The 26771-nt window shown below is 39.4% G+C and overlaps 1 protein-coding gene across 3 annotated transcripts in view; it reads left to right on the top strand.

The window, feature by feature from the left end:
* The window catches only part of ATAD2 (ATPase family AAA domain containing 2), a 98567-nt gene extending 72315 nt beyond the window's left edge, over positions 1 to 26252 (top strand). For all 3 annotated transcript variants that reach the window (XM_028852900.2, XM_077944007.1, XM_002808487.4), the window contains 9 exons: positions 6613 to 6748; positions 8550 to 8746; positions 9869 to 10028; positions 12041 to 12163; positions 12342 to 12485; positions 17846 to 18238; positions 20407 to 20540; positions 23366 to 23494; positions 25583 to 26252. In XM_028852900.2, coding sequence (XP_028708733.1) covers positions 6613 to 6748; positions 8550 to 8746; positions 9869 to 10028; positions 12041 to 12163; positions 12342 to 12485; positions 17846 to 18238; positions 20407 to 20540; positions 23366 to 23494; positions 25583 to 25624 — 1458 coding nt within the window. In that variant the 3' untranslated portion in view covers positions 25625 to 26252. The remainder of the gene's footprint in view (positions 1 to 6612; positions 6749 to 8549; positions 8747 to 9868; positions 10029 to 12040; positions 12164 to 12341; positions 12486 to 17845; positions 18239 to 20406; positions 20541 to 23365; positions 23495 to 25582) is intronic.
* Positions 26253 to 26771: the final 519 nt, after the last annotated feature.

Genomic DNA, 26771 nt, shown 5'->3' with positions numbered 1-26771 from the left:
CAACATGGTGAAACCCTGTCTCTACAAAATATTAGCGGGACGTGGTAATGTGTGTCCGTAATCCCAGCTACTCGGGAGGCTGAGGTGGGAGAATTGCTTGAACCCAGGAGGTGGAGTTTGCAGTGAACCAAGATCCCACCATTGCACTCCAGCCGGGGCGACAAAGCAAAACTCCATCTCAAAAAAAGAAAAAAAGATGATGATATTTGAGGAAAGACGTGGAAAAGGTAAGGTTGTGAACTATTGGAATAGCTGAGGGACAAAAGGTCCTAGCGGAGGAAAAAGCAAATGCAGAGGCTCTGAGGCAGATCTGTGTCTGGCAGCTTGGAAAAATAGCAAGAAGGGCAATGTAGGAGGAAAGGAGGCCAAGGTTATCAAGGGACCAGATTATGTCCCCAGTGACTCTGTATAATAATAATTGATTACAAAACCTGCAAGTTAAATAAGCTAGGAAATGAATATTAAGTATATATTATAAACTCTTTGAGTGGGGGAGGTCCTTAAAGGTTTCCAGTTTACTTAATTATCTAGTTTCATACTGTATCGCCTTTATGTGGATATCTTACCTATGTTGAAACACTTTCTACACAGTTCTTTTTGTTACCTCTGACTCCTAAAAATCCAGCTTATTGAGGGAGGCTTTCATTTCTTTTTCTTTTTTTTTAAACCATAAAGGGGTCATGCTAACCTTCTGTATTGTTCTAATTTTAGTATATGTGCTGCTGAAGCGAGCACAAATCTTCCACTTCTTAATCTCCATTCATTTCCCAGATTGCATATAGAACTTGACTAATACATCTTCATCATGACAAGTCTTTGTATATTTGAATACTCTTTTCTGTCTTGCTAACCCAGGCCTTTTTCACATTAAACAGGATATGGTATATTCATTAGGGCTATTAATAAAGTAGAAGTTTATTTCTTACTCACTTTAACAATACTAGGCAGGTTGATTACATTGGCAAGTTTGTCTTCTGCTGTGCAGTCATTCAAACACTCAGGCTGAAAGATATTTAATTTTATTTACTTGTTTGTTTATTTATTTTTGGAGATGGAGTCGCACTCTGTTGCCTAGACTGACAGTGCAGGGGCACTATCTTGGCTCACTGCAGCCTCAGCCTCCTGGGTTTAAGCAATTCTCCTGCCTCAGCCTCCCAAGTAGCTGGGATTACAGGTGTCCGCCACTATGCCCAGCTAATTTTGTATTTGTAGTAGAGATGGGGTTTCACCATGTTGGCCAGGCTGATCTTGAACTCCTGACTTCAGGTGATCCACTTGCCTTGTCCTCCCAAAGTGCTGGGATTACAGGCATGAGCCACCTTGCCTGGCCTGTTTTCTTATTTTCATCATGTAGCCTTCCAGGTCGCTTTCAGTCCAGTCAACTGAAAGGACAGGCTCTTGCTTGTGCCTGACTTAGAAGTGATGTAAATCACTTCCTTTCATATTCCACTGGCTAAAGCTCAGTCACATAGCCATACTTCATTGCAAGCACGGCTAGGAAATCTGACCTAGCTGTGTGCCCAAAGAACAAGAATACAGATTGTGGTAATAGTAGTAGACTTTGTTACACAGCACACCAGGTTGTAGTTTCTTCAAAATTCTAGTCACTCTCCTGAATGTCTTTCTTTTTTTCTAGTTCTTTTGGAAGTCCAGAGCCAGAATGAATGAAGTACTCTAGCAGTGTTCTGATTAACACAGTGGAAAGAAAGATTGTTAGCCATAGTATTACTGGCTGCTGCTTCTATCAACTGAAACTATTAATCATTTTGAGATTTGAAATAAAGATAATGGCTTTATGCTCTGGGTAACAAGACAGACAGACTAGGTGAACTTTGTATGGATGTGGGGAGGTTGAAAAAAGTAATCAGTTTAATCTGGGGAAACTTTATTGAGAATGTGGAAATTCTGTACCAAAATTATTTTCTTAAAAGATAGCTTCTCTTACTTTTTTTGTTAGGATAATGTTTTCTAAGTCTATAATTGCAAATTGGGTAAAATATTTTAATACCACATTCTATAAGTAGGGGAGAATGGGCCTGGGACTAGGAATTGCCTATTTTTAGAAAATGAATAGTCCATAAGCATGCAAATAAGCAAGTTTTCAGTGATTTAGTGATACCATTGATATAATATTAGACTATACTATATGAGAAATACTGTGTAGTCCATTATTAGCCACATTAAAATTTGTCCATCTCAAAACTGCAGTCAGAAAACGACTGTCTATATGCATGAGCACAAGTGGACCCACTCAGGCCAGTATGGAAAGATGAGAAAGAATGCTGTTAGTGGATTTGGAGTTTTCATGAATCCATGAAACGCAAAGTAGTGAGGATTACATTGATGAAGATGACCACAATTCACAGCATATGCATGAAAGAACTACTTTGAAAGGCAAGAGCGATTTCTAGCTGAGGATCAGTTCTATGAAGGAGTTGAAAGAACCTTTGAGCCGGGCGTGGTGGCTCACACCTCTAATCCCAGCACTTTGGGAGGCCGAGGCGGGCAGATCACTTGAGGTCAGGAGTTTGAGACCAGCCTGGCTAACATGGAGAAACCCCATCTCTACTAAAAATATGAAAATTAGCCAGGCATAGTGGCGCACACCTGTAGTCCCAGCTATTTGGGAAGCTGAGGTATGAGAATCGCTTGAACCCGGGAGGCAGAAGTTGCAGTGAGCCAAGATCATGCCACTGCACTCCAGCCTGGGTGACAGAGCAAGACCCTGTCTCACAACAAAACAAAACAAAAACAGCATTTGGACAACCCTGGGGTAATTGACTTTCTTCACTTCTAGTCCCTATACCAAGCAGCAGTCAGCAGGGTTGTTTGTCCTCAGCTAGGGCAGTGTGGTTGTGCCCCAGGACTAATTTAACAGGCTTATATATGGCTGCTGATATCAGGAGAAATGGGGAGCCCCTGTGCCCACAAGACAAATTGTAGGCACATTTCTGCTTCCATTATAGACTAGCTTTCATAGTCACTGGAGGGAGAAGCTAGAATAAACAGAAATAGCACCTATGGGCAAACAGATTTAAAAGGCAAACACGTAGTTATAAATAAACATTTGAGGAAGGACAACCTCATGAATAATATCCATGTATCACCAACACAAACTGTGACAAAGAACCGATTGGAGACATTATAAATGAAACAACCCGTGTAAAAAGGAAATAAAATTTTTTATAGGCTGAGAAGGGAGCAGACCCAGATGAAGGGCAAATTAGCAAAGTGGAAGATCGTAAGACCAGTAATTCTTAAGTATGTGATACAAAAGTACAAAGACTTGAAAAGTATGAGGAAAAAATTAAAACAAATGGAGGAGATAGATTAAGGTCTCATGGGATTTATGGGAGATAAAAACAAGAAGTTTAGGGAGAAAATATTCACACAGTAGAACATTTTGTACAGTTAAAGAATACTATGAGTCTTCTTAAGATTTAAAAGCCCCATGTGTTCCAAGTATGAGAAATAACATCACTTAAATAATGCCAAAGGTACAGAGAAAAATCCAAAAATGTTCCAAAAGAAAAAGCATACTAGAAAGGAAGGAAAGTCAAATTGCTTCTATTTTCTCATTGGCAACAATGACCGCTAAGGAGATAGTAGAGCAATATTTTCAGTGTTCTGAAGTAAAATAATTTTGACCTATAATTTTCTGTCCAACCAAGTTAGCATTTGCATGAGAGAACAAATAGATATTTTTGAACATGTGATGTCTACAAAACTATGCTTATAAACCCCTGACTAGAATAATTTTTATTTTATTTTTTGAGACAGAGTCTCGCTCTGTCACCCAGGCTGTAGTGCAGCGGCATGATCTCAGCCCACTGCAACTTCCACCTCCCAGGTTCGAGTGATTCTCCTGCCTCAGCCTCCTGAGTAGCTGGAATTACAGGCACACATCACCATGCTTGGTTTATTTTTGTATTTTTAGTAGAGAAGGGGTTTCTCCATGTTGCTCAGGCTGATCTTGAACTCCCAACCTCAGATCCGCCTGACTCGGCCTCCCAAAGTCTTGACATTACAGGCATGAGCCACCACACCCATCCTAGAACTATGTAATCTTGTTAACTATAGTCATCTTACAGTGCTCACACTTGTAATCCCAGCACTTTTGGAGACCAAAGCAGGTGGATCACCTGAGGTCAGGAATTTGAGACCAACCTGGCCAACATAGTGAAACCCTGTCTCTACTAAAAATACAAAAAAAAAAAAAAAAAAAAATTGCCAGGCATGATGGCAAGCATCTGTAATCCCAGCTACTCAGGAGGCTGAGGCAGGAGAATTGCTTGAACCCAGGAGGCAGAGGCTGCAGTGAGCCGCCAAGATTGCGCCACTGCACTCCAGCCTGGGTGACAGAGCAAGACTCTGTCTCCAAAAAAAAAAAAAAAAAACTTACTCCTCCTGACTGTAATTTTGTATCCTTTAACAAATCTTTCCCTATTTCCTTCTTTTCCTCACCTTTCCCAGCTTCTAGTATCTTCTAGTCTACTTTTTAGCTTACACATGTAAAATATACATGACAAAACTGGGAGCCCGAGGTGGGCCGATCACTTGAGATCAGGAGTTCAAGACCAGCCTGGCCAACCTGGAGAAACCCAATCTCAACCAAAAAATACAAAAATTAGATGTGCGTGGTGGTGTGCACCTATAGTCGCAGCTAATCGGGAGGCTGAAGTGGGAGAACCGCTTGAATCTGGGAGGTGGAGTCTGCAGTGAGTCGAGATTGCACCACTGCACTCCAGCCTAGGTGACAGAGTGAGACCCTGTCTCAAAAAAAAAAAAAAGGACTTATCATTTTAACAACTTTTTTAAGCATGTAGTATAGTCGCATTAAATACATTTACAATGTTGGGCAACCATCACCACTATCCAGATCTTTCTTGTTATCCCAAGCAGAAACTCTGTACCTATTAACGGTAATTCCCCATTTCTGTCTCCCCACAGCCCTTGGTAACTTCTGTTATAATTTGTCTCTGTGAATTATTTATTCTAGGTACCTCATAATTTGAATATGTATTTGTCTTTTGTATCTTGTTTAGTGTAATGTTTTCACGGCTCATCCATGTTGTATCTTGTGTCCAAATTTTATTCCTTTTTAGGGTGAATACTTTTCCATTGTATGTATATACCACATTTTGTATCCATTCATCTGGTGACAGACATTTGGGTCATCTTCACCTCCTGACGTTTCTGAATAAAGCTGCTATGATTACTGGAGTACAAATACTCGTTTGAGTTTTTGTTTTCAGTTTTCTTTGGTATACCTAGAAGGGGAATTGCCACATTGTATACTAATTCTGTGTTTAAACTTTGAGAAACCACCAAATTGTTTTCCACAGCAGCTATACTATTTTACATTCTTACCAGCAGTCCACTGAGTTTCCAATATTTCTCTTGTAGCCCACACTTAACTTCTGGCCTTTATATTTTGGTTTTTGTTTGTTTGCTTGCTTTTTCTTTTTGAACAACTGCTCTTTCTTATATCTCATCTCATTTGGGGTTGGGAAAATTAATTAATTGATCTCAGCAGACTTTTTAAGTATCAGGGCCAGGCACAGTGGCATATGCGTGTAATCCTAGCACTTTGGGAGGCCAGGGCAGGAGGATCACTTATGCCTAGGAATTTGGGATCAGCCTGGGCAACACAAGGAGACCCTATCTCTACAAAAAGTTTAAAAATTAGCTGAGTGTGGCAGTGCGTGCTTATAGTGTCAGCTACTCAGGAGGCTGTGACAAGAGGACTGCTTGAGCCCAGTTTGAGGTTGCAGTGAGCTACAATTGTACCACTGCAATCAGCCTGAGTGACAGAGCGAGACCTTGTCTCTTAAAAAAAAAAAAAAAAGAAAATGAAAAAAGTAAAATATCAAGTTAGTTCCTTTATTAATTGTAGTTTGGATTCTTGAGTTCTCATGATTTTTAGTTCCTTAATCTCTTGTAAACCTGGTTTATACATAAATCTAACATTCTTTAAAGACTTGTTTAAAAAATATACAATTTAGCTTGTCATTAAAAATATGTGTATAATAACCTGCTATTGTATTAAATGACTGACACATGCATGTCTTTTTTTTTTTTTTTTTTTTTTGAGACGGAGTCTTGCTCTGTCGCCCAGGCTGGAGTGCAGTGGCCGGATCTCAGCTCACTGCAAGCTCCACCTTCCGGGTTTACGCCATATTCTTGCCTCATCCTCCCGAGTAGCTAGGACTACAGGCGCCCGCCACCTCGCCCGGCTAGTTTTTTGTATATTTTAGTAGAGACAGGGTTTCACCGTGTTAGCCAAGATGGTCTCGATCTCCTGACCTCGTGATCCACCCGTCTCGGCCTCCCAAAGTGCTGGGATTACAGGCTTGAGCCACCGTACCCGACCAACACATGCATTTCATATGCATGTGTGTATATATACTGCATATATCTGTGTATATACTGGACAGATGCTCCTTGACATATGATGGGTTTTTTGGATATAACCCAATTGTAAGTGGAGGGACATACTGAATACATACCACTTTCATGCTGTTGAAAAGTCTAAAAATTGTAAATTGAACCATTGTAAGTTGGGGATCATCTGTATATATGATATATATTGCATTTGTTTTCTTTTTTAAGGTGCAAGAATTGTTTATCCGTGATTATGGAGAGATTTTTAATGTCCAGTTACCGGGTAAAGAAGAACGGACAAAATTTTTTGAAGATTTAATTCTAAAACAAGCTGCTAAGCCTCCTATATCAAAAAAGAAAGCAGGTTAGTTTCTATATCAAAGTTAATATTTAATAATTTTGAGAAAATGGGAATGAAATAGTTAATGGCATTGACATATGTCTGATAACACAAGCTCAAAACCTCAGTCATGAGGTTGATGCATCTGCTGCTTAAAACTCTCTATACTTCCCATTAAAATAGACTGAAGTTCTTAAGGTACACAAGGTATTTCATAGTATAGCCCCAGTCTTTCTTTTTTTTTTTTTTTTTGAGATGGAGTCTTGCTCTGTTGCCCAGGCTGGAGTGCAGTGGCGCCATCTCGGCTCACTGCAAGCTCCGCCTCCTGAGTTCACTCCATTCTCCTGCCTCAGCCTCCTGAGTACCTGGGACTACAGGCGCCCACCACCATGCCTGGCTTAATTTTTGTATTTTTAGTAGAGACAGGGTTTCACCATGGTCCCGATCTCCTGACCTCGTGATCCACCCGCCTCAGCCTCCCAAAGTACTGGGATTACAAGTGTGAGCCACCACACCCGGCCCCCCCAATCTATCTTTCTAAGCTCATTTTGAGCACTTGTGTTCTGCTCAGCCCTCCACCGCCACATTTTTTCTTATAAAACACTATCTTTAAACCATATGTAACATAATTTTACCTTTTCACTATTTTATTAATTCTTGCTCTCTTGTTAGTAAAGCTTCTATCTCTATCCCTCATCTCTGTCTAAAGAACTACTTATTCTTTTATTTTTATTTTTTGAGACAGGGTCTGTGTCACCCACTGGAGTGAAGTGGCATGATCGAGGCTCACTGCAGCCTCAACCTCCTGGGCTCAAGCATTCTCCCACCTCAGCCTCCCAAGTAGCTAGGACTACAGGCTCATGCCACCATACCTGGCTAAATACTTGTCCTTTTAGTATACCTCATTTATTCTTTATTATGAAGCCTTTCCTAACTTATATGGGCAAAATGAATTACTTCTGCCTTTATGACCTGTCATACTTTTAAAATACTACTAATATGGCATTACGATTATATAATTATGCCTCTTACTCCCTTAGTAGTTTGTCAGCTCATTGTGGCAGGACTCTAATAATCCTTTTTTTAATCCTGAGTACTCATTGGATATCTATTTAAACAAAATAACCTTTTGTTATATTTGAAACATATTATACATTTTCATTAGTTCAAAACTAGTAAAGAAGGCTTTTTTATAGTTAGAATATTTTTGTCCTGGAAATAATGCAATTTCAAAGTTTAATAACCTCTTAAATTATTTGGGTGTTTATTTGTTTGTTTGTTTGTTTTTGAGACGGAGTCCCTCTCTGTCACCCAGGCTGGAGTGTAGTGGCACGATCTTGGCTCACTGCAAGCTCTGCCCCCCGGGTTCATGCCATTCTCCGGCCTCAACCTCCTGAGTAGCTGGGACTACAGGCACATGCCGCGATGCCCAGCTAATTTTTTGTATTTTTAATAGAGACGGGGTTTCACCATGTCAGCCAGGATGGTCTCGATCTCCTGACCTCGTGATCCTCCCACCTCGGGCTCCCAAAGTGATGGGATTACAGGTGTGAGCCACTGTGCCTGGCCGCCTCTTAAATTATCTTAAAATGGAACAGAGGTAATGACTTGTAGGAATTAGCATTCCAAATTATAAGTTGCTAATGATTTCTAGAGGGGATGTAGGGTTAGAGATTATGGTAGTACTTTTATATTCCAAATCTTTGGATTCCTTGCATATGTAAGGAAGATAATCCCTCCAGTCCTGACTCTGTTTTCACTAAATCACTTGTTAACCCTCAGTGTTATGGAGGAGCAATAACTAAACTCTTCCATTCATGTGAAGTTTTGCAGGCTTTGGAGGTACTCCCAGTAGCACCACCACCTGAGCCAAGATCACTGACAGCAGAAGAAGTGAAACGACTAGAAGAACAAGAAGAAGATACATTTAGAGAACTGAGGATTTTCTTAAGAAATGTTACGCATAGGCTTGCTATTGACAAACGATTCCGAGTGTTTACTAAGCCTGTTGACCCTGATGAGGTATTTATTTAATCTTTGGATCAAGTGTATTCTAGGCTATAATGCTTCACAATCAAAGGATATTTGAAGAGTTTATGTGGTTCTGCCTACACTCTGAACTAGTTTTATCTATTTGGAAACATGTACCGGATTAGCGTCCTAAGCACATGGAGACTTTAAGAGCAGGGTAACACATTTTCCTTTCCTGCAGACAATTAACTTTGTCTCCCCAACCTAAACATTCCAGAAGTAATTGAGAATGTCTTATTTTGTTTGTTATTTTTTTGAGACACAGTTTTGCTCCTGTTGCCCAGGCCAGAGTGCAATGGCGCGATATCGGCTCATTGCAGCCTCCACCTACCAGGTTCAAGCAATTCTCCTGCCTCAGCCTCCCAAGTAGCTGGGACTACAGGCATGTGCCACCACGCCCAGCTAATTTTTGTATTTTTAGTAGAGACAGGGTTTCTCCATGTTGGCGAGGCTGGTCTCAAACTCCTAACCTCAGGTGATCCACCTGCCTCGGCTTCTGAAAGTGCTGGGATGACAGGCATGAGCCACCATTCCCAGCCCTTTTTTTGTTGTGTGGGGTTTTTTGTTTTGTTTTGTTTTTTTGTTTTTGTTTTTGTTTTTTGGTTTTTCGTTTTGTTTTGTTTTGTTTTTGTAGTAAGGGTTGGGGCCTCACTCTGTTGCCCAGGCTGGAGTGCAGTGACACAATCATCTTTCACTGCAACCTTGTCGAGATAGGGTCTTGCTATGTTGCCCAACCTAGTCTCAAACTCTTGGCCTCAAGCAATCTTCCTGTCTCAGCCTCCCAAAGTGCTGGGGATAACAGGCATGATATTATTATGACCTGCACAGTTGGAAGAGACCTGGAGAGCCAGGTCTTAAGTTGCCCTGAAGGATGGGTGGCAATTGGATGAGGAAAGAATATAGGCTGTTACTGGAGAATACAGCTGCCCAAGGATAGGAAACAAATACAAACCAATAACAGCCTTAGATCAAGTCAAAGGTTTTATGTTAAATATATTATCATAACCTCTTACGTATTTATTCTCTATCTCCTGTATTGCCTAGCAGAGAAACTTGAGTCACATGTTATGTTTAGAGTTAATTTTGTGATTTGATCATTTGCTTGAATTTTAGGTTCCTGATTATGTCACTGTAATAAAGCAACCAATGGACCTTTCATCTGTAATCAGTAAAATTGATCTACACAAGTATCTGACTGTGAAAGACTATTTGAGAGATATTGATCTAATCTGTAGTAATGCCTTAGAATACAATCCAGATAGAGATCCTGGAGGTGAGCATTAGTGAATTTTTTTTCAGGGGGTGGAGTTGGGGGGCAGTTAATACTTAGGGTTGATTTTTATGTCAGGTGCTATATTATAAACATAATCAAAATACTATTTAATCCTTACAACAACCTTATCCCCATTTTACAAATGATAAAAATGAAGTGTAGAAAGGTGAAAAACATTGCTCAAGGTCACACTTCCAGGAAGGGGCAGAGTGAGAATTTGAATGCAGGTTTCTTTCATTCCCAAATCCCTGTTTATTAACAATTACATGATAGATCCTCTAACGAGACACAAAATGGCTTGTATATTTTGTATATCAGTGCTTTTCCTCAAAGTGGAAAAGTAGGCACTCTGTAATGAAATGGTTTTTAAAATATTCTATTAGTTAAGACCATTATACTTTTCATTACAAAAGCAATATAATATAGGACTTACTAATAGTAATATTTTTAAAAATCCAGTCCTCCATTTCCTTTCTCCAAAGGCAGACACTGTTTGAGGATATCTTTCCAGAACTTTTTCTATGCATATACCCCTTCTGCTCTCACCTATCCCCTCTATTAATATAAAATTTAATGGGTGCAATGTATGTTATTTGGGTGGTGGATACCCCCAAAGCCCTGACTTCATGTGTAGTCTGTGCCTGTAACAGAATTACACTTGCACCCCATAAATTTTTACAAATTTTTAAAAAGAAAATGTATAAAGGATTTTTAATGATGTGTTTGTTCTGCAGCTTGTCCATTTCCAAGAAATGTTCTTTCTTGGGTGCTTATTTAATTTTTTGATCGCTTCCTGTTCTTACGGATGCAGAGTTCTTTAACTCTCACCAGTGGATAAAAAAATACATTTTAAAAATAGTTGTTTTCTGTATTAATTTCCCCTCCAGTACATTGGCTTTCTGTTTTTAAATTGGTGGTTCTTGTTAGATAGATTGATTAGTATAGGAAACTACTGAAAATGTTTTCAACAATTGAAAAGCTTACTATTCTTTCCCTCCCAGTCCTCTAGCTCACCTTCCCTAGGCATATCCCTGTAGTTCAGAGTTCTAGAGTTAACCAGTGGGAAACAGACTAACAAGATGAGAACACTCCATTGTATGTAGGAAGAAGGAACGAGGTACCCTGGAGGCAGAGGGCTTTCACTGTTGCATTGCAGTCATGCTGCTGCTGCTGCTCCCTTTCTGTCTATTGTGGCAGTCTAAAATTACTTCAGGCTAGTGGTGTCAAATGTTAGTGGACATCACAGTCTCCTAAAGGACTTCATAAAATACAGATCACTGGACCCCATCTGTAGGGTTTCTGATTCTGTAGGTGTGGACCCTGAGAATTTGCATTTCCAATGAGTTTCCCTGTGACACTGATGCTGCTGGGTTCAGGAATCACTACTTAGACCTTGCCCTGACTTTCTTCAGGCCCAAATGCCATTTTAGAAAGCCCACTTCAACATTCTGCATGTAATATACTGTATAACCTGGGAGTGAATTTTGCAGACTCTTGTCCTTTGAGGAGTATTGATGTGGCTCAAGCAATCCTGCATTCACTTATTCCGTCTTCTGCCTCAGATCATATTCCAGTTTGTAGTATTCATACTCTGAGCTTAGGATTTTCCCAGTGTTTCCTGTGGAGGGTTGTTTTTTCATTGTCTTTGTCTAGTTTCTTTGTCAATACAATAACAACCTCTATATACCTCTTGCAAAATTCTTTCACATTCCTTGTTCACTGATGACACTGATAGCCTTCTCTTTTAATTTTTGTTATTGTTTGATTTCTTGCTATTGATTTTTTTTTTCCCCCGATATTTCAAAGGGATCTAAACAGGACAGAGAGTAAAATTGTTTGGGTTTAGTCTGCCGTATTGAATCAGATGTCCAGAACATTAGATTAGCACCAGAAACAGAATAGGACAAAAAGGAATTGTAAGAGCTACTACTATCTTAGACCAATATGCTGAGTTTATTTTTGTTATATTATTGAAAGGGGGAAATTAAAAATTATTTTTATTCACTTCATAGATCGTCTTATTAGGCATAGAGCCTGTGCTTTAAGAGATACTGCCTATGCCATAATTAAAGAAGAACTTGATGAAGACTTTGAGCAGCTCTGTGAAGAAATTCAGGAATCTAGAAAGAAAAGAGGTAGGAAAGTGATTTGGTTGATTTGTACCAACCTAATATTATGAATGAATTTCAGAATATATGAATTTCAGAAGCATCTGAAAAGGATGCTTCAGATGTATTTTGTACTTTTAGTTAATCCTTCATGTAATTTTGAAATCTGGAAATCCTTTTGACATCCCACATATCTGTTTATAAGGTTGTAGCTCCTCCAAATATGCCCCGTCTTACTACCATGTGATGCCAAAGCAAAATTCCACTCTTGCTGGTGACAAAAGATCAGACCCAGAGCAGAATGAAAAGCTAAAGACACCAAGTACTCCCATGGCTTGCAGCACTCCTGGTAAGTACTCAAGTAGTTTTTGTTTATGAAATTATAACTTTATTCTTTACTAATGCCATTCACTTTCTCCTTTATTTTCCTTTATTTGTGTTAAAGCAATGAATTACATTGATTTTCTTACTATTAAGACAACTTTGCATTCTTGAAATAAATCCAAGTTTATAATGTACCACTTGCAACCCAAAAGCCACCATCTAATTGTGGACTGACTGGATTTGAAACTGATGTCTGTAAATTCTGGTCTATTTCCTACTCCCCCGTTATTCTTAAGAGGTAACTCCAGAGATTACCAATTCAAAGCCTGTAGGGTTTTCTGAGGCCTGCCCTCCTTGGCAGACTTTTAATTCCAATTTTTGTTCTTTAAGCCCCATTGTCAGACTCTGCTCAGCTTCTTAGCCTCTGTTATTCATTTGTTTTCCCAGATTTTGGCATTGTAATTCCTCACTACTTTTTTTTTTTTTTTTTTTTTGAGACAGAGTCTCGCTCTGTCACTCAGGCTGTAGTGCGGTGGCGCAATCTCGGCTCACTGTAACCGCTGCGTCCCAGGTTCATGCCATTCTCCTGCGTCAGCCTCCCAAGTAGCTGCGACTATAGGTGCCTGCCACTAAGCCTGGCTAATTTTTTTTTTTTAGATGGGTTTTCACCGTGTTAGCCAGGATGGTCTCGATCTCCTGATCTCATGATCTGCCTGCCTCAGCCTCCCAAAGTGCTTGGATTACAGGCATGAGCCACCGCGTCCGGCCATTCCTCACTACCTTGTTAGATCTCTGTGTGCGTGTTAAGGTTAGGGTTAGCGGTGTTTGCTGGGGTTAGAACCTTCTATTGCAAGTTTGTCCATCCTCGGGTAATTGATTTGAGATAGAGAAAGAGTAAACCCTTCTTTTGAAGAAATGGGAGGAGGCAGCTAGGAAAGGAAAGAGGAGAGAAGAAAATTAGCAAGAGGCCTTCAGTACCAGAATGCTGACAGTCAAATCAACTTTAAGCAAGGATATATATGTGTGGAAATTAATGACATGGAAATTGGCTCCCTTAAAACAATCGTTTGATAGATTACCCAATAGGATTACATATTTTGTATCCACCAAAAAACATGTACAAGAATATTCAAAGAAGCAATATTCATAATATTAGATTGGTACAAAAGTGGTTGCAGTTTTGCCATTAAAAGTCATGGTTCAACACTGGGAGTAGCTCAAATGCCCATTACCAGTAGAATGGAAAGATATGAATTATTATACAATGAGAATCCTTAAACGTCAACTACATACAACAGCATAGATGAACCTCCCAATGTTGAGTGAATCCTAGATATATTCACATGTGACATAAATTTTAAAATATATATTTAAAATTTTTATGTATGAAGTCAAAAATGGGCAAAACTAATCCATGCTGTTATAAATCAGGATATTGTTTACCTTTTAGGATATTATGACTAGAATTAGAATAAGGGTGATTTGGAATGTTAGTATATATTCTGTTTCTCAATCTGGGTGCCGATTATGTGAGTTTCTTCTGTTTGTGGATGGATATTCATTTGATGTTTATGTTCTGAGTACAATTGACCCTTGAATAATAACGAGTTTGAGGTGCACAGGTCCACATATGTGTGGATTTTTTTCAATAAATATCTTGGAAATTTTTTTGGACTTTGCAACAGTTTGAAAAAACTTGCAGATTGAATTGCATAGCCTAGAAATAGTGAAAAAATTAGGTATGTCACAGATGCATACAATATGTATAGACAGTAGTCTATTTTATCACTTACCACTATAAAATATACACAAGTCTATTTTAAAAAGTTAAGATTTATCAAAACTTAACACACAAACACAGATCGTACATAGCACCATTTGCGGTCAAGAGAAATGTAAACAAATATAAAGATTCAGTATTAAATGACAACTAGGTCGGGGGCAGTGGCTCACGCCTGTAATCCCAGCACTTTGGGAGGCCAAGGCAGGCAGATCACGAGGTCAGGAGATCAAGACCATCCTGGCTAACACAGTGAAACCCCATCTCTACTAAAAATCCAAAAAATTAGCCAGGCATGGTGGCGGGCGCCTGTAGTCCCAGCTACTTGGGAGGCTGAGGCAGGAGAATGGCGTGAACCCGGGAGGTGGAGCTTGCAGTGAGCCGAGATCGCGCCACTGCACTCCTGCCTGAGCAACAGAGCGAGACTCCATCTCAAAAAAACAAGAAATAAATAAATCACAACTGCATAAAATTAACTGTAGTACATAACTGTACTACCATAATTTCGGAGCCACCTCCTGTTGCTGTTGTGGTGAGCTCAAGTTTCGTGAATATCTGCTTAAAATGATGTGTGATGCAGTGAGCAATTGACCTCTCTAGTAAATTGCTTATTGCAGTAGAAAGTGATTTGCAGTTCTCAAGTATTTTTTATTTTTTATTGTGTTTAGCATAGTACAAAAAACCTTGAATAACACCACAGGACACATAGGAGGTGCCACTAGTAATGCTGGAAGTGCTCCCAAGAAGCAGAGAAAGTCATAACCTTCTAAGATAAAGTTGAATTGCTTGATACGTGCCATAGATTGAGGTCTGCAGCTGTAGTATCCTGCCCTTTCAAGACAAATGAATCCAGTGTAAGGACCATTGAAAACAATAATAATAATAAAGAGCCAGGCGTGGTGGCTCACGCCTGTAAACCCAGCACTTTGGGAGGCTGAGGCGGGTGGATCACTTGAGGTCAAGAATTTGAGACAAGCCTGGTCAACATGGTGAAACCCCGTCTCTACTACAAATTTAAAAAATCAGCCAGGTGTGGTAGAGAGTGCCTGTAATCCCAGCCACTGGGGAGGCTAAGGCATAAGAATCACTTGAACCCAGGAGGTGGAGTTTGCAGTGAGCCAGATTGCATCACTGCACTGCAGCCTGGCTAACGAAGCCAGACCCTTGTCTCAAAAGAAAGAAAAGAATACTGGGCGCAGTGGCTCACACGTGTAATCCCAGCACTTTGGGAGGTCAAGGTGGGCAGATCGCCTGAGGTCAGGAGCTCAAGACCAGCCTGACCAACATGGTGAAACCCCGTCTCTACTAAAAATACAACAACTAGCTGGGCATGGTCGTGCACACCTGTTGTAATCCCAGCTCCTCCTGGAATCTCAGCTCCTCAGGGGACTAAGGCAAGAGAATTGCTTGAACCCGGCGGGGGCAGAGGTTGCAGTGAGCTGAGATCATGCCACTGCCTTCCAGCCTGGGCAATAGAGCAAGACTGTCTCAAAAAATAAAGAAAGAAAAGAAGGAAATTTGTGAAGCTGTTGTTGCAGCTACACTAGCAGATGCAAAAACTTTGTACTTTTTGTGAAATACCTTTTGTCTGATATTGAAAATGCAGCTTTTATCCGGATGCAAGATTGCTATAAGAAAGCCATACTAATACATTTCTAGAAAAATGTATTGTAGTACAATTCTAGATTCTAATACAATTCTAGAAAAAATGAAGTCATTATATGACAAAGCAGAAGGAATTTAATGCCAGCAAAAGATAGTTTGATAATTTTAGAAAGGTTTGGCTTTAAAAATATCAAGATAGGTCCAGGCGCAGTGGCTCACGCCTGTAATCCCAGCAGTTTGGGAGGCCAAGGTGGGCGGATCACGAGGTCAGGTGATCGAGACTATCCTGGCTAACACGGTGAAACCCCATCACTACTAAAAATACAAAAAATTAGCCAGGCATGGTGGTGGGCACCTATAGTACAGCTACTTGGGAGGCTGAGGCAGAAGAAGGGCGTGAACCCCAGAGCTGGAGCTTGCAGTGAGCCGAGATTGCACCACAGCACTCCAGCCTGGGGGACAGAGTGAGACTCCATCTCAAAAAAAAAAAAAAAAAAGAGAAATCAAGATAACAAGAGAAGCAGCTTCTGACAACCAAGAGGCAGCAGACAAGCTCCCAGACACCATTAAGAAAATCACTGGACAGAGGCCAGGCACTGTGGCTTGTGTCTGCAATCCCAGCACTTTGGGAGGCCAAGGTGGTAGGATTGCTTGAGGCCAGGAGTTTAAGACCAGCCTGGGCAACAGAGCAAGACCCCATCTCTATAAAACCAAACAAAACACTAGCCAGGCATGGTGGCACACATTTGTAGCCCTACCTTCTTGGGAGACTGAGGCAGGATGATTGCTTAAGCCCAGGAGTTCAAGGCTGCAGTGAACTATTGATTATGCCACAGCACTCCAGCCTGGGTGACAGAGCAAGACCCTGTCTCAAAAGAAGAAAGAAAGAAATAAAAGAAAAAAACCACTGGGGAGAAAGGCAATCTTTAATTGTCCTTTGTCATTTCTACTACCTAAAAGTTTTACCACTTCTTTCCAGGACTTCTGCTGTGTGGTTATATTGCCTGCTGTGTGGTTATATTGCATCTAGTCTAGACAGAATATTTAACCTCTCTGTACCTTAGTTTCTTCATCTGTAAACTGACGATGATAATGGTAGCAAACTTCATTGGGTTAAAGTGAAATTTTTGTATTTGTTTTTGAGACGGAGTCTCGCTCTGTTGCCCAGGCTGGAGTGCAGTGACATGATCTCGACTCGCTGCAAGCTCTGCTTCCCGGGTTCACACCATTCTCCTGCGAGTAGCTGGGACTACAGGCGTCCGCTACCATGCCCAGCAAATTTTTTTGTATTTTTAGTAGCGATGGGGTTTCACCGTGTTAGCCAGGATGGTCTCGATCTCCTGACCTCGTGAGCCGCCCGCCTCAGCCTCCCAAAGTGCTGGGATTACAGGCATGAGCCGCCATGCCTGGCCGGGTTAAAGTGAAATTTTAATGAGTAAGCATACATAAGGGACTTAGAAGAATTCCTAGTATATGCTTGATGCAGTGGGATACGCCTGTAGTTGTAGCTACTCAGGTGGCTGAGGTAGGAGGATCACTTGAACCCAGGAGTTTGGGGTTGTAGTGCGCCATGACTGTGCTTGTGTATAGCCATTGCACTCCAGTCTAGGCAATGTAGTAAGATAGTTTCTAGTATATGATAAATGCTCACTCAATAAGTGTAGCCTATTTCAAGTTTGGCCCTTCTTCCAGTCCATTTCTCATACTGCTGCCAAAGTAATGTTTGCAAAATATTCATCAGACAGATCATGTCAGTACCCTCCTTAAAATTATTCAAGATTAAAAGTATTCAAGATAAAATAATTTTTACCATTTTATGATCTGGGCCTTACCCACTTCCTCCACCTTCTCACAGTATGCTCTATTCTTGTTTCTGTATTTTAACCATACAAAACTACTGTGGTTTCTCACTATCCTTTCATATATCAGGGTTTTTCACTCTTCAAATTTTAGAAAATGGTTGAATGTTCTTTCATCATTTTTCTTTAAATTTCTTGAAGCTCAGTTGAAGAGGAAAATTCGCAAAAAGTCAAAATGGTACTTAGGCACCATAAAAAAGCGAAGGAAGATTTCACAGGCAAAGGATGATAGCCAGAATGCCATGGATCACAAAATTGAGAGTGACACAGAGGAAACTCAAGACACAAGTGTAGATCATAATGAGACCGGAAACACAGGAGAGTCTTCAGTGGAAGAAAACGAAAAGCAGCAAAATGCCTCTGAAAGCAAACTGGAATTGAGAAATAATTCAAATACTTGTAATATCGAGAATGAGCTTGAAGACTCTAGGAAGACTACAGCATGTACAGAATTAAGGAGAGAGAAGACTGCTTGCAATGGAGATGCTTCTAGCTCTCAGATAATACATATTTCTGATGAAAATGAAGGAAAAGGTACGTCTTTTTCAATTAAAATAATTTACTAATTTTAAAAGATATTTCAAAGTTTCTAAACAACAAATTGCATCCTAGTTTATTGCTTTTTGCTTGCCTTTCAGAGCGCAGATGTTAGTTAATTAGAAAACAATAGCAGTATGTTTACTATTGAGCTAGTAAGGATAGTTACAAGCTGTGGCATCAAACAGACCTAGATTTGAGCCTCCAATTCACTACTTAGTAGCTTGTGACCTTTGGCAAGATACTTAACTTGTTAGTCTGTTTGCTCATCTGCAAAACTGGGGCAGATAGACAGTTGCTTGGTAATGAGATATTTTGAAGATTAAATGTAACAAACTAAAGCATATGATACCCTTTCATTTTTAAGCAAAATAAGAGTCTGCTATGATTCTTGCTGAGTGGCATGAACAACTCTTACCCACCCTGATCATTTTTCTGTCCCTTATTGTAGGTTAAGTTCAAGATTTTTTATATTTATTCCACGGACCCTGCTCCGCAAATTTTCTATTTAGAATTGTCCTCATTTGAATCTTCTGGAACCCTTGACAGTAGGTTTGTTTGGATTTTAGAAAAGCCAAACATTATTTAATCATACAAAGCAAAATTGTGGATAATGGGGCCAGAAATTTATTTTGGTCAAAAATAAGCATTGACTAAGTTAATGGATTTTTTTTTTTTTTTCCAGTGGCTGATACACTGAATGCAAGCCTTTTGCAAGGGCTTCTTTGACATGAGTTCTAAGTGTATTTGAGTAATTAGCAATAGTAGTCTAGGCTATACTTTCTAGTGTGAATATTTTAAATGTTAATCTTCTGGCTGTATAATATGTTTTGGTTTGAATCAGATTTGTTTTATTTTTCTTGTATCGTTTTCTTTTTAACAAGAATACTATTTAGCGGTACAGGTACTTGCTTAGATATCAAGAAATCTGGGTTCTTATCCTGGCTTTCACAACAATTAGATGTATATCCTTAGAAAAGTCTTTTCACAGCCGGGCATGGTAGCTCACACCTGTAATCCCAGCCCTTTGGGAGGCTGAGGTGGGTGGATCACGAGGTCAGGAGTTCGAGACTAGCCTGGCCAATGTGGTGAAACCCCGTCTCTACTAAAAATACAAAAATTAGCTGGGCGTGGTAGTACACGCCTGTAGTTCCAGCTGCACCGGAGGCTGAGGCAGGAGAATTGCTTGAACCCAGGAGGCGGAGGCAGAGGTTGCAATGAGCCGAGATCATGCCACTGCACTCCAACCTGGGTGACAAAAAGACTGCATCTCAAAAACAAAAAAAAAGAAAGAAAAGTCTCTTCCCCTCTTCTGGCCTTATTTTTCTCATTTATCGTTGAGTGTATTGTTCTAAGTCATAGATCAGCAGACTTCTTATTTAAAGAACCAAATACCAGATAGTTAAATACTTTAGCCTACACAGGGGCCCATACAATCTTGGTCTCTGTGACAACTACTCAACCCTGCTGGGAAAACTACATTGACAGTAGATAAAATTGATGTGGCTGGGTTTGTTTGTTTGTTTTGAGACAGAGTCTTCCTCTGTCATCCAGGCTGGATTTCAGTGGCATGATCTCTGCTCACTGCAACTTCTGCCTCTTGGGCTCAAACAATCCTCCAACCTCAGCCGCCCAAGCAGCTGGGACTATAGGCATGTACCACCATGCGCAGCTAATTTTTTTTATTTTTTTAAAGAGACGGGGTTTTTCCATGTTGCCCAGGCTGGTCTTGAACTCCTGGACTCAAGGGATTCACCTGCCTCAGCCTCCCAAAGTGCTGGAATTACAGGCAGGCTGTGTTCTAATAAAACTTAATTTACAGTGATAGGCCAGATTTTGACCATGGATGGCATTTTACAACCCCTGTTCTAGATTATTGAGGTCCCTTCTAGCTTTTCAGTTCTGTGTGTCTTGTGCCCAAGTAGAAGACATTCTAACCTGTTGAGAATCCCCTTGAAATACTCAGTATGAAACATATGTCTCAAACTGTCCTTAATTTTTGAGTGTATGAGTGGCGGTATCTCAATCTTAAAACAGAATGAGTTAATAAGCCAGAATTGCTGTTTATGTCCTTAGTAAACATGCCCTGTTTAATCTGCCTATTACTATTATTTTAGGCATCATATCTATGGACCAAATAATAATTATTTGATTTTTCATTCTAGAAATGTGTGTTCTGCGAATGACTCGAGCTAGACGTTCCCAGGTAGAACAGCAGCAGCTCATCAGTGTTGAAAAGGCTTTGGCAATTCTTTCTCAACCGACACCCTCACTTGTTGTGGATCATGAGCGATTAAAAGTATGTAAATTGAAATCATAATGCTTTTACTCTGCAGATTAGTAATCCCCAAACACTGGCTTGTGACTAGTAGCATTCTGGCTACATGGGATTTACATGAAAAAGTAAAACGTTTTTTCCTCCAAACTTCCCTTTACTGTTCTTCTCCTTCCCCTGTTCCAAATTAAGAATAGGTCAGGCACAGTGGCTCACACCTGTAACCCCAGCATTTTGGGAGGCCAAGGTGGGCAGATCACCTGAGGTCAGGAGTTCGAGACCAGCCTGGCCAACAGTGCGAAACCCTGTTTTTACTAAAAATAAAAAATTAGGCTGGGTGCAGTGACTCATGCCTGCAATCCCAGCACTTTGGGAGGCTGAGGCGGGCAGATCACAAGGTCAGGAGATTGAGACTATCCTGGCTAACACAGTGAAACCCCATCTCTACTAAAAGTACAAAAACAAAATTAGCTGGGCATGGTGGCAGGCGCCTGTAGTCCCAGTTACTCAGGAGGCTGAGGCAGGAGAATGGCGTGAACCCAGGAGGTGGAGCTTGCAGTGAGCCGAGATCGCACCACTGCACTCCAGCCTGGGTGACAGAGTGAGACTCTGTCTCAAAATGAGCAAATAAATAATAGATAAAATAAAATTAAAAATTAGTTGAGTGTGGTGGTGGGCACCTGTATTGCCAGCTACTGGGGAGGCTGAGGCAGGAGAATCACTTGAAACCGGAGGCGGAGGTTGCAGTGAGCCAAGATCGTGCCACTGCACTCCAGCCTGGGTGACAAGAGCAGAACTCTATCTAAAAAAGAAAAGAATTATTACTATTATTTTTAAATATAAAATAGATTTTTATTTCTTAAAAAAAAAAAAATAGACAAAGTCTCACTATGTTGCCCAGTTTGGTCTTGAACTCCTGAGCTCAAGTAATCCTCCCACCTCAGCCTCCCAAAGTGCTAGGATTATAGGCATGAGCCACCATGCCTGGCCCAAAATTAAGAATTATATCCAAGGATCCGTGGTAGGAATCAAAGGGAAAATAAAATAGCTAAGTGATTCTTATAGCTGCCATGTTACCTGTTGCTCATTCTTTTCCCCTGCCTATTCCCCTAAATTCAATTTTCAACCTAAGCACTGTAATAAAATGACCTCCTAATAGCTAATAATACTTGCCTTTGTTAAACTGAACTCTTCTTGCCATATCTGTAACAGTTGACACTATAGATAACTCTTCTTCCTTAACTATTGTGTCCTTAAATCATCCTTGCCTTCAACTACTTTTGTAAGCGTCTCAGGGTTTTTCTGATCATTTGCTCTGTTACTCTTTACTTTTGGAATAGCCATCACCTCTGTAATGGTGATCCTACATCTGGATCTCCACACCCTGACACACCTAAACAACAGTCTTATCTCCTCAACCAACAACTTGGATGTGTTACAGTTGCCTTAACATATTTGAAATAAGATTGATTTCTTGCCCTTTTCCTTCAAAAGTAAAAACATTCTGCATCTCAATTCCAATTTACCTGTTTTATTTTGGCCACATTTCAAGTCTGAGAACATTATACATTTATCAAAGATACATTATTTGTAATACAGATAAGAGTTTTGGCATTTTAGAGGGAAATCTGCCCTGTTTAAGTACAAAGTGAACCTGTTAGTACTAATGAACTTAGGAAAGCCTTTCTCTTGAATGTAGCAGAGCTAATAAGAACTCAATGTCTACACTTCTTAGAGAAGGAAGCAGCAATATTCCTGGAGTAGTTTCTCTAAAAAAACTGCAGTCTTTCTGAAAAACTCTATTAAAAAGTATGTGTGGAACTGAAAGTCCATATAAATCTCATGACAGTAAAATGGTATTCCTAGTGCTGAAACAGGAATTTGTGTGTAAGTTCACTATGTTATGTTGTTTGGGGTTAAGAGTAGCAATTATTATTCTACTTAATTGTTATAAATTTTACAGCTTTGTTCTGCTCAGTATACATGTATGTCATTCAGAGTCAATTCATTACTGAGACTATTTCAATTTTTACTTTTTCTGATAATATAACCCATCAAAATAGACTATGTAATAGTACAGTATATCCATTAGGCATGCAATAAATAATGGCCTTTTATCAGAAGATATACTTGGTATAGAATAATTTGCATAAAATATGTAGTTGGAGGTGACTATTTAATGTATTAAATTGCAGTTTTTAACATGCTGATCTAAATTATTGGTCCCATACATTGTTTTTATGACCATTACCTGTAGCCATTTTAGTTAGTTGTTACTTAACTATAATGGTGTGTTTTTGTTAATTATGAGGTAATGGCAGCATATTCTGGTAGGACCAGACTTGAAGAATTACAGAAATCCAGTAAGTCCACCATTTTAGTCATGAGAAAAAAACACTTAGCAGATGGAAAATCCTTTTTATATAAGAACCCTGAAGTGGTGAGGTAGTTCACCATTTATGTAGTATCTTTTTTAGTTTCACATAATAAAATTAGTTAAAATGTACTTATACTATCATAAAATCTCCTGCAAAAAAGCTTTGCTTTTCTCCTGTTAATCTAAATTGAGGTTAGTTTTTAATTTGTAGATGCTTATGGCTAGACTTAGAATTGGCAATCCCCTCAGCTCTAGTTTTTAGAATAGGAGTTACTCAAGGTCAAGGCCAGGATTATAGATAGACTTAAGTACATTTAAATGTCAGAGCCACTGCCAGAGGCTGCCCTGTGTCATCAGATGACTTGGTCTGCCCTCTGTCAGGCTTTTAATAATTCCCCAAACCTTCTAAATTAAATATCTTGTCTGAGGAAGTTTCTCTCTCACACATATTGACACTCATATTTTCTTTTAGAATCTTTTGAAGACTGTTGTTAAAAAAAGTCGAAACTACAACATATTTCAGTTGGAAAATTTGTATGCAGTAATCAGCCAATGTATTTATCAGCATCGCAAGGACTATGATAAAACATCACTTATTCAGGTAAACTCTTGAGTGGAAACTTTTTACAAATGCTCTTATGGTCACATTAATATATCACTTATGTAGGATTGTTGAGGCTTTATTTAATCTGCATAAGAAACTGATTGTAAGAACTTAAAGATCATCTTTCTGTTTCCAAAATTGATGTCCCATTCCATAAAGATCTTTTTTTTTTTTTTTTTTTTTTTTTTTTTTTTGAGACAGAGTCTCGCTCTGTCGCCCAGGCTGGAGTGCAGTGGCCGCATCTCAGCTCACTGCAAGCTCCGCCTCCCGGGTCTACGCCATTCTCCTGCCTCAGCCTCCCGAGTAGCTGGGACTACAGGCGCCCGCCACCTCACCCGGCTAGTTTTTTGTATTTTTTTAGTAGAGACGGGGTTTTACCGTATTAGCCAGGCTGGTCTCGATCTCCTGACCTTGTGATCCACCTGTCTCGGCCTCCCAAAGTGCTGGGATTACAGGCTTGAGCCACCGCGCCTGGCCCAAGATCATTTTTAATATGTGGATTATGAATTATTTCTAAATGCAAGTGAGTTTAGTATTTTTCCAATCTAGGACTTAGTTTGTGTATTTGTTTATTTATTTGGAGATAGGGTCTCTGTCTCCCAGGCTGGAGTGCAGTGGTGTGATCTCAACTCACTGCAACCTCCACCTCCCGGGTTCACGCGATCCTCCTGCCTCAGCCTCCTAAGTAGCTGGGACCACAGGTGCCTGCCATCATGCCCAGCTAATTTTTGTGTTTTTTGTAGAGATGAGGTTTTGCTGTGTAGCCCACTCTGATCTTGAGCTCCTGAGCTCAAGCCATCCACCCGCCTCAGCCTCCCAAAGTACTGGAATTACAAACATCAGCCACTACACCCAGCCAGTAGTTTGTGTCTTTAATAAATAGTGGAACATAAATTATGATACCCTTTTTGTGTGTGTGTATTAATGAAAAATAATAGCTTCTTTTAAGACTTGTCAGCCAGGCACAGTGGCTCATGCCTGTAATCCCAGCACTTTGGGAAGTCAAGGCAAGTGGATTGCTTGAGCCCAAGAGTTCAAGACTAGCCTGGCCAACATGGTGAAACCCCATCTACTAAAACAACAAAAATTAGCCAGATGTGGTGGCGTGCACCTATAGTCCTAGCTACTTGGGTGGCTGAGGCATGAGAATCACTTGAACCTGGGAGGCAGAGGTTGCAGTGAGCCAAGATCAAGCCACTGCACTCCAGCCTGGACAACAGAGTAAGACTCTGTCTTTAAAAAAAAAGACTTATGTACTTAATCTTCCTTTATGGTAGGTATTAGAGTGTTAATTATAGCATTATTTATTTTTGAGACAGGATCTTTCTCTGTCACCCAGGCTGGAGTGCAGTGGCAAGAACATAGCTCACTATAACCTGGAACTCCTGAGCTCAGGCAATCCTGCCTCAGCTTTCCAAGTAGCTGAGATTATAGGCAAGCGCTACCACACTGGGCTAATTTTTAAATTTCTTATAAAGATAGAGATTTTGCTATGTTGCCTAGGATGGTCCCAAATTCCTAGCTTCAAGCAGTCCTCCCGCCTCAGCCTCCCAAAGTGTTGGCATTAACAGGCAGGAGCCACCATGCCTGGCCTTATTATTTTTAATAACAGATCATTTCACCAGATAGAGTGCTAAATTTAAAAAAAAAAAAGATATTACTTACCTATGCATATTATTGGTAACTACAGAATATAAAAATGATACCCATTAGTATATATATAGTATTTAGTATACCTACTAAAGTATACTATGTAGTATAATATATATAATATTAATACCTACAAAGTGTAAAATACTAAACTCTTTAACTACATCAGTACCTTGATTAATACTATTTGAATTTAACATAAGATGAATGCACCCCAGACTCATTTCAAAGTTATTTAAATAATGAAGTCCTATAGGTAAAATCAGTTTATGTGGCAGTCTTAAATACTGAACTGAATGTTTATTTTCACTATCAAATATATACATGAATATTAATATTCTTAAGGTTGTTTACTGAAAAAAAACAGTAATGAAATGTTTCTTTAGCTTATTCCATATTGAAACTTACTGTTTGCTCTTCCTCCCCTTTATCTAGAAAATGGAGCAAGAGGTAGAAAACTTCAGTTGTTCCAGATGATGATGTCATGGTATTGAGTATTCTTTATATTCAGTTCCTATTTAAGTCATTTTTGTCATGTCCGCCTAATTGATGTAGTATGAAACCCTGCATCTTTAAGGAAAAGATTAAAATAGTAAAATAAAAGTATTTAAACTTTCCTATTTATGTACATATTAAGATAAATGTCATGTGTAAGATAACTGATAAATATTGGAACTTGGCTAGAACAAGATCCTGTAGTAATAGTAATAATAGTTGAAGTTTGGCCAACTCTTAATAAAGTTATTTTGTTAACTAATGTTTTATGGCACTTAAGAGTAATTAGCAGCGTTAAATTTTGTTGGTATTAAGCACTTTTAATTTTATCCTTCCTAAAAATAGTTTATTGTATCAGACAAGAAACTTACTTAACCATTGTGTCCTTCCCATCTTTTTTGTCATCTTTGTTTTCTTTAATGCCCTCCTGCCATCTGCCTTGAGATTCCCTTGTCTTCACTTAAAAGCCAGAGTGCAAGTCATGATTTGCGGGAGGGCTCTTGAACAACTTCTGGCTGCACCACAATTCTGTACTTGAGTATCACAGTTATTGTTTTTGAGACAAACATTTTTATAATTCTAATTTGGGTTAATAAAGATTTTAAATATTTCTTGGTTTACTTTTGTAATTATATACACAACAAATGTATTAATAACTACCTTGTTAAACACCTTTTAATAGCACAAAGTTTTTATATTTGCAAGCTGTTGATATCTTTCTAAAATTGTGTTTAGGTTATATTCTATTGATACTTTTTATATGCAATTTTATAAATATAAATATTATAATTTTATATTAATGATACCAAAAATACATTTCTTAAGGTTAAACGCATGCACTTCCATGCATACTTGCTTTTGGGGAGAGTGGGGAGAAGACATTCTAATAATTAGTTTGTAAAATAGCTTCTGTTGGAAACCTTTTGAGAGGAATAAGGAATGGTCATCTAAAATGAGAGACTCTGGATTTTAATGCAGTTCAAAGTTGAGCTGTATTTTTGTTGTTGATTTATCTGGATATTGTTTTTAAAGCCTTCTAAAACCCAGTAAATTCGATACCTTAATTAGTAGATACTGTCTTATGTAATGCATAAAGCAGTGCCAGTCACTGAGGACATTTAAATATGCC

This window comes from Macaca mulatta, chromosome 8 (assembly GCF_049350105.2).
Source record: "Macaca mulatta isolate MMU2019108-1 chromosome 8, T2T-MMU8v2.0, whole genome shotgun sequence".
In the NCBI taxonomy this organism is placed as follows: domain Eukaryota; kingdom Metazoa; phylum Chordata; class Mammalia; order Primates; family Cercopithecidae; genus Macaca; species Macaca mulatta.
This window is presented reverse-complemented; position numbering and strand designations above follow the sequence as displayed.